At 38.6% G+C, this 12,732-nt stretch overlaps 1 protein-coding gene across 2 annotated transcripts in view; it reads left to right on the top strand.

Annotated features, from left to right (window-relative positions):
• The first annotated feature begins 2,818 nt into the window (after positions 1–2,818).
• The window catches only part of LOC121635201 (rho GTPase-activating protein 6-like), a 98,435-nt gene continuing 88,521 nt past the window's right edge, over positions 2,819–12,732 (top strand). For both annotated transcript variants that reach the window (XM_041978287.1, XM_041978288.1), the window contains exon 1: positions 2,819–3,479. In XM_041978287.1, the coding sequence (XP_041834221.1) occupies positions 2,988–3,479 (492 nt within the window). In that variant the 5' untranslated portion in view covers positions 2,819–2,987. The remainder of the gene's footprint in view (positions 3,480–12,732) is intronic.

The raw sequence follows: 12,732 nt of genomic DNA on the forward strand, positions 1-12,732 counted from the left end.
CCTCGCATGCATTTGTAGACATTTTCCTTTAATCTTATAATTTAATCTCTTAAAGGGATCAAATTTGTTTGCAGAAGTAAGAAAGCTGGACATATATTCTGTTTTCAATATTAAAAGGTTGAGTGTTCTTCACAGATAAAAATAGACCGTCACTTTTGTGTTGTTTACAAGTCCAGGTGTGGGCTTTCGAGTGATTTAATTTCTTTTGTTCTTGGCCTTGCAACCTTTTCATTTCGGCCTGTATTTGTCTGACAGGCTTGAACAATGAAATGCACACTGATCCCCAGCAGGAAACTACATCTCTGCAGCTGAAGTTGAATCTGGACTCATTTTGCTTAAAATGGTTTAAGGCACCCCTGCTCTACTATTGTATACCAAATATGGACAGTGTGTAAATAACCCTGAACATGACTGGCTAAAGAGTAGCTCTGTTGATTTACTCTCCTTCCATTTGACTCTGAATGAATCTTAGATGCTGTGACACTCATATCAAATTACTTTTGCTTTAAACATTTTTCTAATCATTCTTTTCAAATGTGACTATTTAGGTATTATATCTTCAAGGATGCATTAACCACTGTTGCTTTTGGCTTTTTCCTCAGATTTCAAAGAAGCGTGTGCTTAGCTAAAGGCATTAATTCCTCAGTTGCAAAGTGCAATGTTTGCTTATGTTGTGGCTTTTGTATTCCACCTTTCTCCTCTCATTCTCTCCCCCCTCAGACTGTTTTTAGAAGGGTCAAATCTATCTCAGCTGTTATCAGTGTCGTGTCATGCTGTGTTGTTTGTGTGAGAGTGTGTCATGCAGTGCAGCTTCATAAACTCCTTTATAAGCCAACCAGTACCCCTCTCTCCGGGATCCTGCTGTTTCTTTTCATTTTTACCATGCGTTCGCACACGAGACCACACGTGCTTCTGCTTTGTCTTCTGTCTCAGTGTCTCTCTCGCTCACATGTGCTCTTTCCAACAAATTCATAGTGCTGGACTCCTTGACTGCGAGAGCATCTGTGTAAACTTATGTCTGGCTCACAGCCTTGCAGACAGGTGTATAAAGAAAAGTCAGAGCTATTAATCCTATGGCACACTTATTGTTTGGCTAAAAATAGAGCACAGCGGGCAGCACTGATAGGCCGATCCCAGGCAGACAGGTGGATTAATGGGAGAGGAGGATTAATATGACTCTTTTCATCCATTGCTAACTCATTCCTGTCTATGGGCATGGCCTACTGTTGGTCTGATTATTATATCTGTCCTTGGCTAATAAGCCCTATATAAATGTTATTAGCTGCAGAAATCTAAAGCATTTTGAGGAGTTAAGTTTTTAATATGGTGACCTTGAAGTTAAAGACACAACAGAGAAAACATAAAAAAAAAATTAAAAAAAAAATACACACACACACACACACACAAAATACAATGACATTTTATGGAAAAAAGGTAGCTACACTAGTTTTTGTTTTGGCCTAAACCACCTCAAGTAAAAACCATGCGACTTAAGAGTGATCAAATCTGCACTTATTCAACAAAGTTTGTAATTTTGTAAAACTTTTATTCTGTTAAAGTACAAAAAAGTCAACCAGTCAAAATATTGTGGGTTTTCATTCAGTCTGGTCTCAAGTGCTCTGTAATCCAAGAAACAACAACAACAAAAAAGGGATTCAGAGATTCCTTTTTGGGTAGATTTTGAGAGTGCGTATCAGGGGCAGAGTCAGAGGGGTGAACAGGGTGGCACTGACCTCTAAAATCTGATTGGACACCCTGGATGCCACTTCAGTGTGATTGACAGGTCACTGAAGGAGGAGGGTAGAAATGTCTTTCCAAACACACATGGATCACCAGTGTCACACAAGTCTAAAGTAAATGTAGTCATCCAAAAATATTTACATTTAGACTCACATTTCTAGAGGAGATTTTGTTCCTGTGTAAGGATAACTACCTGACCTGCTGTTAGCATGAAGCTACATAGCAGTGCTAATCTAGTTGTATGGTAGCATTAGATTAGTTTTAAGAAACCAAGTCAGTATTCAAGGACTACACATCAACTCAAATTAATCAAGATTTTTTGTTGGAGCTGAAAAGAATGCTCAACAAGTCCTTCACTATTCAAGTTACTTAGCACGAACTAAGCTAGATCTACGTGATCCAGTTTAGTTTGAACAGGACGCTAGCAAGATTGCTAGTTGATTTTAAAGTTGCTACATCATGAAAAATGTGAAGAAATATTGATATCATTGTGGTTAGACACACCACCACTACCAGAGAGTAAACCAGAACTAAGGGGAGAAGCCATTGATCCCCTTAGCACAACTTCAAGAGCCACATACTGAACCTCAACACATTTAACTTATCTTTCTGGTACTTTCTGAGCTTGTTGCAAATATTAGCACATGGTTATACAGATTATTGATGTAGTCTAAAGATGTTTCATTTACCATCTCTTTAATGTGACCACAGTTATCACAACACTATGTGAGTGTGTGTCTTAGAGTGGAACACAATCATTTCCTTTTTTCGTATATGGCCCCCCTGCTGCCCCCCATGTTCAAAAGTCTAGCTGTGCCACTGGTGGGGCCCACTAATGATAATCTTCACACAAAAAAAGTCTTGGACATTTAATGCAAGTGTATGCTTGAGCTTAAATAAATTAGCATCACACTAAATTGGCTATTAAACAAACAAATAAAAAAGTCCTTTTCTGAACCCCCACCCCTTTAAAACACAAGTGCGCGCACACGAACGCGCTCACTTCCTCACACCTCTCCTTGCTCCACACCAGTATGGGATTGATCAACATGCAGAAGCAGAGAGAGGACTAGGAGGATTTGAGGCGTCCCAACTTTACGCAACGTCTCCAGATTTTCACCAGCTTATATTTAGAGGATTCGTTTCCTTTTTAATGGGGCATCCTTAAACTCAGGCGTTCTTATCCGTTTGGAGGAGATTTAGACCGAAGTTTTGAGCGGAGCTGATGTGAGATCCAAAAAGGAGACATGTCAGCCGCACAAGGACTTCTCAACAGCGTGTTCTCTTGCTCATCTCCTGCCTCCAAAGCCATAGCCAAGCGGCGGCTGCGCCAGACCCGCAGTCTGGACCCTGCTATCATTAGACACTGCGGCACCGGTACCGATGGCGTGAGTGGCGCACAATTTTTAGCGGCAGCAGCGGCGGCGGAGGACGCAGGTGCGTCTCCGGAGCGCTTAGCTGTAAAACCAGCTTTACGCACCAAGATCCCGACGCTTAAGGAACCCATTACGCCTTCAATCTCCACTCCTTCCATACCATTGGATGTCTCTCCATCCTCCAACTTCCACTTTGACTATGATATAGTGAAACATGCTAAAAGGAATACCGCCGGGGATTTACCGTTTATGGTGAGGGGAGCAGCGTCCGGAAGCACCGGCACGCTCTTTTCTCCACGGAGATGGCTCCAGAGGAAAGTGCAACCAACCTGCCCTCACGCTTACGTTGTTTGGAAATCAGAGGTAAATTCTGATTGTAATTCAGTTACATTATCTGGAACCATGTCACCGTAATGCACTAAAAAGACGTCTAGATGCCCAAAATTATGATTATTTTCTTTAATAAGATTCTTACTAATTAACTGTCTGGTCCAAGAACACGTTTAATTAAGTGGGCACTGAGATAGGAAGCAGCTTTTATTAACTTCTGCCATCTGGGATTTTATTCCTGTCTGGTTCACCCCTCAATTGTGGGAAACAAAAGAAAATCTTAGAGCTTTTAAGGATTAAATACCAACAAAAGGTGCAATGAAGTGCAGATTCCCCCCCTGTGCAGCCATCACTGGCTTGATTGGACTTTTGCCTTCATATAAACTTCAAACCAAGTGTGAACTAGGAGCAGGCAAGTATGAAATCCCAACCAAAACATACTTGGGAGACTTATTTTAAGTGGAGGAGGAAGAGAGGGGTGCATTATAGGCTGCATACTTGGCATGAGTCCACATGCACTGGTGGAAAGGTATGATAATTTTCCAGCTTCTTTTGAGGAATTAGTCTCTTTCTCTGCTTATGTTTTTATTATTCTTGTGCTGAGTGTGAGGGTGCATGGGTATACGTGCAGCAGCCCATGTGTGTGCAGATGCAAAGGTCTTAAGGACATATGGCTGTGGAGTCAGTTCTCACGACTGGGAGCGGTCACAGGGTCAAAACCACACGGCCCCCGAACAGCTCTCCCATCATTTCCCATTAGAAAGAACAGCTCCAGCTTTTTCTTTTTCTTTTTCACTTTTTTTGCAGTGTGTCTCTCTTTCCTTCTTACATGCACACAGGAACAAAACCATATTTTCTGTTCTTCCATTCTAAGATCTCTACAAGCTCTCTCTCTCTAAGCAGAGTTTCCCACAGCTTTAACTTTAGTTTCCATGCAGTTTTTTTCCCCGTGATAAGGCCTGCTGAGTCTAGCATGAGGCCATCAGTCTGGAGTCATTAGCACAATCTGGACCGTGAAGTTATTGCACCTCCGAGTCTTTGTAAAAAGACAGAGCCAAACTGTGTTGTTGGCGTGCTGGGTGTTGTCTCCCACAGCTGGGTGTGAAGTAGAACCCAGAAATTTAGAATGAAAAAAGACAAAATCAGGCAGGGAATTAGGAAATGAAGGAAAAGTTGAAGCTGACTTGATGTATTTCTACATACAACCTTTTTTTTTCTCTTTTTTTTTTTTTTTTTTGCTCATTTTCTGTCAGAAAAAGAACATCCTCTCATTCAGCTGTAACAGGAGCTGTCAAAAATAACTCCGTCTTGATGAAGGTTCATTTTGTTAAAACTCTTATACACCAAACTGATTTCATGTGCCCCCAAGTTGTTGGCATCAGGGAGAAAAAACATTTGAACACACTGCAAAGAGCATACAACCTAGGATGTACAGTATGGTCTAGCTGGGAGTCAAACTAACAAATGGATTGTTTCATACATTTATCAAATACCACTTTAATGTATTGACTTTATTCATAACACTAAGTGGACTCTGAGGGTGCTGATACTATTAAAACATGTTCATTTAGATTCCGTAAGTTAGATTGGATGAAAAAGGGGGAAAAAAACAAAACAAAACGAAATACAGAGTGACTCCAAAATGACTTTTAAAGACTAAAAAAAGACATTCACTGATGTTTCTGATGTTCCTGACAACTAGCTGTTGGCTTGATGTCTTAGTGCGATTATATGTGCTTGGTTTTAATTATATGAATGCACATTTATAATGGCTGCCTTGCGTATGTTGCATGTGTTTCAAGTGTTGTTTATATATGCAAGCTGCAATATGCAAATAACTGCTAGAGGCAGTAGAGACCATTGTACTGGATGTAAGATCTGAGGATTAAAATGACAGAAAGCTACGAAGACAAGACATGTGTGCGTTTTAACATATTTATCATTTAACATCATATACTTGCCTTCTCTAATGTTGCCATGTTTGTTTGTTTTTTCATTTTGTTTTCACTTTACAAATTAAGGCTAGTTTTTTGCGGTATGTGTATATGCCTACATTTGTTTTCGCATGGCTGTTATGCACCTCATCCACTAGAGGGCAGTGCAGAGTTCAAAATTCACTTCCAAGTTGTCAGATTTTAGCGGAGGACATGATGATGTTGTACATTCTCATAAAGACGTAAAAAGAGGCAGCACAATAGATGTTGGTGGCGGTCATTTATTTATTTATTTATTTGTGTATTTGTTTTGAGTTAGTCTACTACTATACACCCAGTGGTTTTCTATGTTTGTACATTAAACATTGAAGGCTAGCCATTCTCCTAACTATAACAAAGTAGTTTAAAGTGACTAAACCTAACCAAACAACAATTATAAGCTGAGGTAAACAGTGGAAAAGCAAAGAAGCCAAGTTTCAAACTGACGTCATAGGAAGCAAGTTTACTACAGCTTTCCCGTCGTGTACACCACCGAGTGTTTATACACGTGTGTGTGGGGCAACCCGCTCAAATTGATATCTTGCTATGCCTTTTTAAGGATGGAAACATGGATAGAGAGGTAGAGACAAATAATAGAAAGCAGAAACAAAGAGATGTGTGGACAGTTTTACTGGCTATGACTGCTTAAAGTCTGCTGTTTTTTTTTTTTTTTTTAAGACCAGTGATTTGGGAACTCATTAGAAAAGGACCGCTTGTGTAATCACAGTAGATGAGTAAAGGACTGGATTTGGCTGTTATGAAGGGGGTTTGCTCTAAATCTGGACATCGTATCAACACTTACAAAATACAATGAAATTAAAAATGGCATGAGTTTTTTTTTTACAAGGACTTTGACATAACAGAATTCATAACTTAAGTCTGTGAAGGATAAACTGAACTTGTAAAGTGCTTCTGACTTCTTAACAATACTTTGCTAAGATACGCACATGCAGGCTCAGCAAGGAAACAGTTGTCACCTAATTTGACCCTGGTTGTTTATGGACTACCACAATGTTGACATTATACTCCTATTTTTAGATCCACTTATCCTAATGCTTTAGTGGAATGACTAAGCGATGAAAATGATCCCAAAAAGAGATCTCACCCATTTTGAAAACTGCTACTGAAGGATTGATAACAGAGTTTTTTAAAAAAATCAACAGCATGGGTCTTTTTGGGTGAATGCTTCCTGGTGTGTGCATACGTTTACAGCCACTTAATAAATGTTAACTGAGCTGTTGGCATCCTGTACAAAAGTGGAATAGTGTTTCATCTAATGAAAGAAGATGATATTTATCGTACGAGGGTGAAAAATGGGTTGTTAGCTTTCAAAAAGTGATTTTAACATGAATAAATGGTTAAATTCAAACTTATATTCACTGCTAAACTAAACATTCATGACAACTTGCAGATAATTTTGAGGAATTTTGAGAAAAATGGAAACAGGCTTTTCAGATTTTTTTAAGAGATACTCAAAACAATCCAGAATATTGCACATAGTTTCATTATTTATCAATGTGCCACTTTATTTAAACCCTTGATCTTCTACTGGAAACAACATTTAAAGTTATGCTTGCCTACATGCTGATTTATGTTTATGCACCATTGCTGAACCTACGTCAAGGTACTTAGTGCTCAGAGAAGCAGCAGAGGGACACTTTGAAAAAGTTCAAACAGTTGATTGCTGCTTTCTAAATGTCAGTTTATGTTTTCTTCTCTTCTCTATTTATTACCTTGAAGCTATAGCTTTATATTATGTGGCTTCCTCAGGTAGTCAACCACATTGGTCCAGATGGATTCGTCTAAACAGCAGATGGTAAAGTTTTGTGCAGACGTTCCACATTGTCTGATCGTGGTTTATTTGTCCCAATCCTTTAAATGCTACAGAGATCTAATATACAGGGTTACATTTCATAAAGGACCAGACAATTTCCACTATAGTAAACGTATACATTGGAACAATAGAGTCAAACAGTCTCTCAGATTAATTTTTATATTCTGTTGAGTTGGGGCTTTTGCCTTAAAACATTTAGCACGTTTTGAGTTATTTGGACCCAAACAAGCCAAACACACCTCCACAGTGAGGTTCAGAGGTTAAATATCTCGCACATATATACTCAGCTAGACTCAAATGGACCTGCCTAAACAGCAAAGCTGTAAAGTCCATAGTAAATGTTTAAAAAACACCAGCAACTGACTGTAAGACTTAGTGTCAACATCCCTCTGCTTTAATGAAATCCTGATTTTAAAACAGAAGCTTTATCTGACAAAATTAGCTTTTAGCTAATTAAAGGCAACATCTATCCAATAACGTATGTGTGCAAGTTAGAAGTGGCAGAATAGCTTAAACCCCTTTGTTGTCCCATCCATCCACCCCAACCTCTTCTATATGCAACCTTCCTGGCACAATAACTAAACGTAGCACAAAAAGCAATTACATTTGTGTTTGGAAGGTTATTTCTCCCCTTTAATTACACCAATCGATGTATTATTATACATTGTTGGAAAGCCTGATGCTTAAAATACATATTAGTTTGCAGTTCTTAACTTACTCAAGTTTATGATAGAATATGTTTCGTCGTGTGGCAGAATTACCATATAAAGAGGACTTTTCAAGATAGAATTAATTGAACTTTTTGTAACAAACAGGTAGAAGGGTGATGACATTATTTCCTTTAATGGTAACATTCACGAATGGTAATCTTTAGACCCAACTATCACCAGAAGCCCAAACCTACTTGAGAAAGCTTGTTGGCTTCGATGAAAGGAAGATTTTCCTGTTTATTGTTACTACATTATGATTTAAACTAACCCCCCATGAGGTATGTAAAATATCTAATGAAAAGCCTTTTTGCTGCTTGCTTTCTGAAGTGTTCTGAGGTTGAATCGCTACACATGTTTGCCATTGCTTATGCTGTGAACCATACAGACTGGGGAGTTGACCTGGGCCATGGCTCTGTGCCAGGAACCTGCAGTGGTACTTTCTCCTCCCCTGAAAGTGGTTCACATTGAAATGTTTATAATAATAATAATAAGCCATCTAAAAATCAACGGCTTTATACAGGAACAAAATAAGAGATTTAACCTTTTTCTTTTACCTTATAGGTGCAAACTGCCTGAAAGCTAAAGACTGTAGGAAGACCAGACTATCCATAATCCTAAAACAAATACTCAACCAAAGACATTTGGAGTACAAAAACATTCATGGAGGACGGCAGCTCAGTTCACCTTGGATACATAATCAAAACCACATTTTCTAGGAAAGATTCCAAGGAAAATACCCTATGTCATAATAAGTAGCTGTGTCATCAATCAAACTTTCACAATTCTGGATCATGTAAATTAGACCAACAACCAAGATGAAAATGTAAACCGAAACTACGCTGAGGGTACATTTACAAGCCGTTGATCCTCAGACATGCCCTAGGAAACAGAAATGCTTGAACTTGTGAACCTAACTGCCATCTATTTTGCCTTTCCTCCCTTATTTCCTCCCTATGTTCCCTAGAAATGATGAGGCTGCGTTGGAGGAACAAGAACTTCATGGGTTGACATCTTTGGAATGTGTGTTACAAAAATACACTTAAAAGAAAAATCACACAACTTCTGGGTAGTTCAGCCAAGTTTCGAAAAGCCTCACAAATCTGGAGGTGCAAATTTTTATGGTTTAAAGGCTTTTTATGATATCACTAAAAGAGCTATTAGATCATAATCTAGATCAGGGAGTTACATATGGGATGTCATCATGCTGTTGCAAGAACCCCCCCCCCCCCCCCCATCAAAATTTTGACAATGTGATGAAATAAAGGTTGATTTTCTTGGCTTGGAGTTGTGGGTTGTGGAACTGCTCACAGATGTCTCAAGGTTGGATCCCAAATCGGGTTTAAATAAATCCCATGTGACTATTAATGTCTATGCAGGATTTAAAGTTCATTTATTTTAAAGAGCTGAAGAATGAGATAACAATATAAATGTGGTCATACACAAGACAGTGGGTCTCAATAGCTACACAGCTAATTTCTTAAAAGATTTGCAGGAGAATACAGTTACACTCAGGGGTTAAATTGGGCCGGGGATGTCCGAGGTTGAGCCCTGGCACATAAACTGATGCTCCATCATGGACAATAATCCTCTCAGGATGTTTCGTTCTGAATAATTAAAACAATATTCTTAGCAATTAAAACAAACTTCTTTTTGGTTCTTTTTCTGCTGTGAAATAGCTGATATCAGGAAGTAGGAACTAAATAAAGGCTTGATCCATCAAACACTAACTTAATATAAGGTTAACGTTAAAGAGGTTAAGGTTAACATTACAGCAAGCTCTGTATCACACTGAAAACCAACCAGCTTTTGTCTTTATCTGCTGAAACCAGTGGCAGGTCGAGACTTTTCATGAAGGGGCGCAAACTGGGAAAAAGGGTGGCACATAAATTAGTTAATAAAACAAGGTCTAAATTATGGGAAATAATAAGCTGATTATTACAACAAAAGGGGTCATCTAATGTTAAAAGTAGGGCTTAGAATTTGATTTATTATGATTAATCAACCTTTGGAAAGTTCTGTGGCTGAAATATGGCAGTTTATACTGTACTGTACTAACAGAAAGAGAAAGCCACTCTTTTAAGCCTTACATTTAAAATTTTTTATCATCTGGTGGCCAGAAACAAAATTATTAATGGTGCTATTTCAAAAATCTGAATTTGGCTACTGCTCGTTGAGAGAAGCTGATTTCAGTCGTGTCGGCATCTTGTTACAGTACTGAACAGAATCCACCAAAAACCACTTTATCCTCCAAAGATGCTTCGTCTCTGAGTCCAGAGGTCCTCAGTTGGAACATCACAGACAGCTACCTCCGATAGTTGGCTTGTGTGTTTCATTCCCTGACTGCTAAGTTTCTTTGTGCTGCTATGACGCCATGGTTTATGTGCTGTGGTCATTGCAGTGACTGCAAAGCTAATGTTTGATTGGTGAAAACACAGCAAGTGCAACAATGTGATTAAAAGGTGAGAAAAACGCACTAAGATGCCCCCAGATGCCAACATTGATGTCAAGTAGGGTGCCACAATATACACAATAGCTAGCCTCTGGCTGGTACAGATTGAAAGTTAAACAGTGTTTTTAAATGTTAGATAAAACCACATACTTCTACATTTGAACTTCTTTTCTTAATTCTAAAAGCCGCTCCTGAGCACTTAGATGAAACTTGAGATGCGCCCCGCCATAACTCATCCCTCCCCCTCCCTCATAGCGCAGGCTAGCTCTGAGGGTACCTCAACTGCTTCGGTGAAAGAAAAACTCCTTGCAGATTGTGCAAATCACTTTTTGTCTATAGGTTGTTCCAATAATGTTCTTTTTATGTTCAAATCCATCCATAGGGCCAGCCTATATGAGGGCCAACACCCTCTGTGGGTCTTGTTTTGTTTATGCTAATTGCTATGATTTTGTATTGCAGGTCATAGTTTTGATAGCAGATCGGGTCTGGCGTTTTGTTTTGTTAAGAGTTATGTTGTTTCAGTTCTGTAATAATTTATGTTTTATGTAAATTCCCTCGAGTCTTCCCTTATTTGCTATGATCCACGAGTCAACTATAATATTATGCATTTTCAGTGTTGTAACTAGCTAAGTTGTTATAGTAATAAATAGTCTGTAAATTGTAATTACTCTACATATGAAGCCCCCACATACCAAATCCCAATTTCATACCTGCTCAGACTAATGAATAAGTTTTAAGGTAGATGTTATTTTTGCCTCTGAATGATTTACAGTTTGTGAAAATATGCTATCCATTTGAAGTCATGTCCTGCTAAATCAACAGCTTTGAAAGAATATTTCTTTTTGCCAAACATTTCTCTTTAGATGACCTCTGCAGAATCTGCCTGTACAGTTCCCCTCCTGGGAGAAGATCTGGATGTATGCGTGCGGGTCTGCAAGGGGCTGTAGTTTGATTATAGTGCTTATTAGGTTAAATGGGCCCTGTTGTAAACATGGCCCTGATGAACAGGAAGGTGGTCTGTAGTTGTTAGAGGTCACAGAAAGCTGGACAATATTTAACATTTCACTTTTGTGGGCTCTGTCTTTTTGTTGTATAATTACTAAATGATCGGTCTGGTTACTCTACTTAGATTTAGAATTTTGTTACGAATGACTAAAACCCTTCTGTCAAATCAACTTTGTTTTAAAATGCTGCAGGTTTAGTGAATCAAAGTAGCTGATTCCAATCTTCACGTATGAGTCTAAACAAACAAAGCATGAGATCTTATTTTCTCATTGACTGGTTACATTTGAAAACACTTGACACATTAACACCTCTGCTCACCAGGACAGAATTTCTTTTTTCTGTTTGTGGTTTTAACAATAAATCTTAGCCAACCACTTAGTCAGATAGCTGAGTGACAGAAAACTTGTTAAATGTAGAAAGATATACATGGTAATACCAGTATGTAAAATGTTTATATCTGTCTTAAACACAGTTTAGACTTTACTAAATTAAACTGCCAATTAGATAAAACAGAAAGGAGAGTTGTGACACCCTGTTTTATTTTAAACCTGTCAAAAATGTCCGTTAGTGTGTTGTGGAACCTCTGCTGGATGCGGATAAGTCGTTTGCAAATGTGATCTTGGGCCTGTCTTGTGTAATGTCTTGTTTCCTTGATTTCCCGTAAGCTCCTTCTCTCTCCAAACCATCACCACTTTATTTTGTTCTGGTTTTCTAGGGGTTTATGTGCAATGAACCCACTCCAGCATGAATGAAATATGGGGTCTCAGTTCAGGCAATTTTGGTAGCATATCGTTAATAAAGTTGGAGAGTGATTGTTTCCCCTCTGCTCCCTCTCATATGTCAGTGATGTTTAAGTTCTTCCTTCTTACCTGGTTCTCCATGTCATCCGTTTTAGCCTCGAAAAGAGTTTTAACTTCACAGCTGAATCCAGAGTTTCCGTCGTTTGTAGTGTCTTGGTAATGCAAGCTTTGGCTTCTTCGATGTGGGCTGCATGGGTCAATACAATACCCTGATCCCTTTACTTTCCAGTGCATCCATTGTATTTGTCATTCCTGCCAGTTGTATGTTGATTTTATCCTACTTTACTCTAAAGACAGACTGGAGTGATTTTATCTCGCTCAGCACTTCAGCTATGCTACTCATTTTAGCATCTGTGTTACTCGACGGGCTCAGCAGACTTCAAATTAGCCCTCTTTTGTTAAGGTTAAGATCTTTTTAAAATATTGAACTGATAATTACAACTGTGGTTGTCTAATGTAATGTAAAGCCAGTGATTTATTTTATTTATTTATTTTTTATTAATAAATGTGTACTT

This window comes from Melanotaenia boesemani, chromosome 24, assembly GCF_017639745.1.
Source record: "Melanotaenia boesemani isolate fMelBoe1 chromosome 24, fMelBoe1.pri, whole genome shotgun sequence".
Classification (NCBI taxonomy): Eukaryota; Metazoa; Chordata; class Actinopteri; order Atheriniformes; family Melanotaeniidae; genus Melanotaenia; species Melanotaenia boesemani.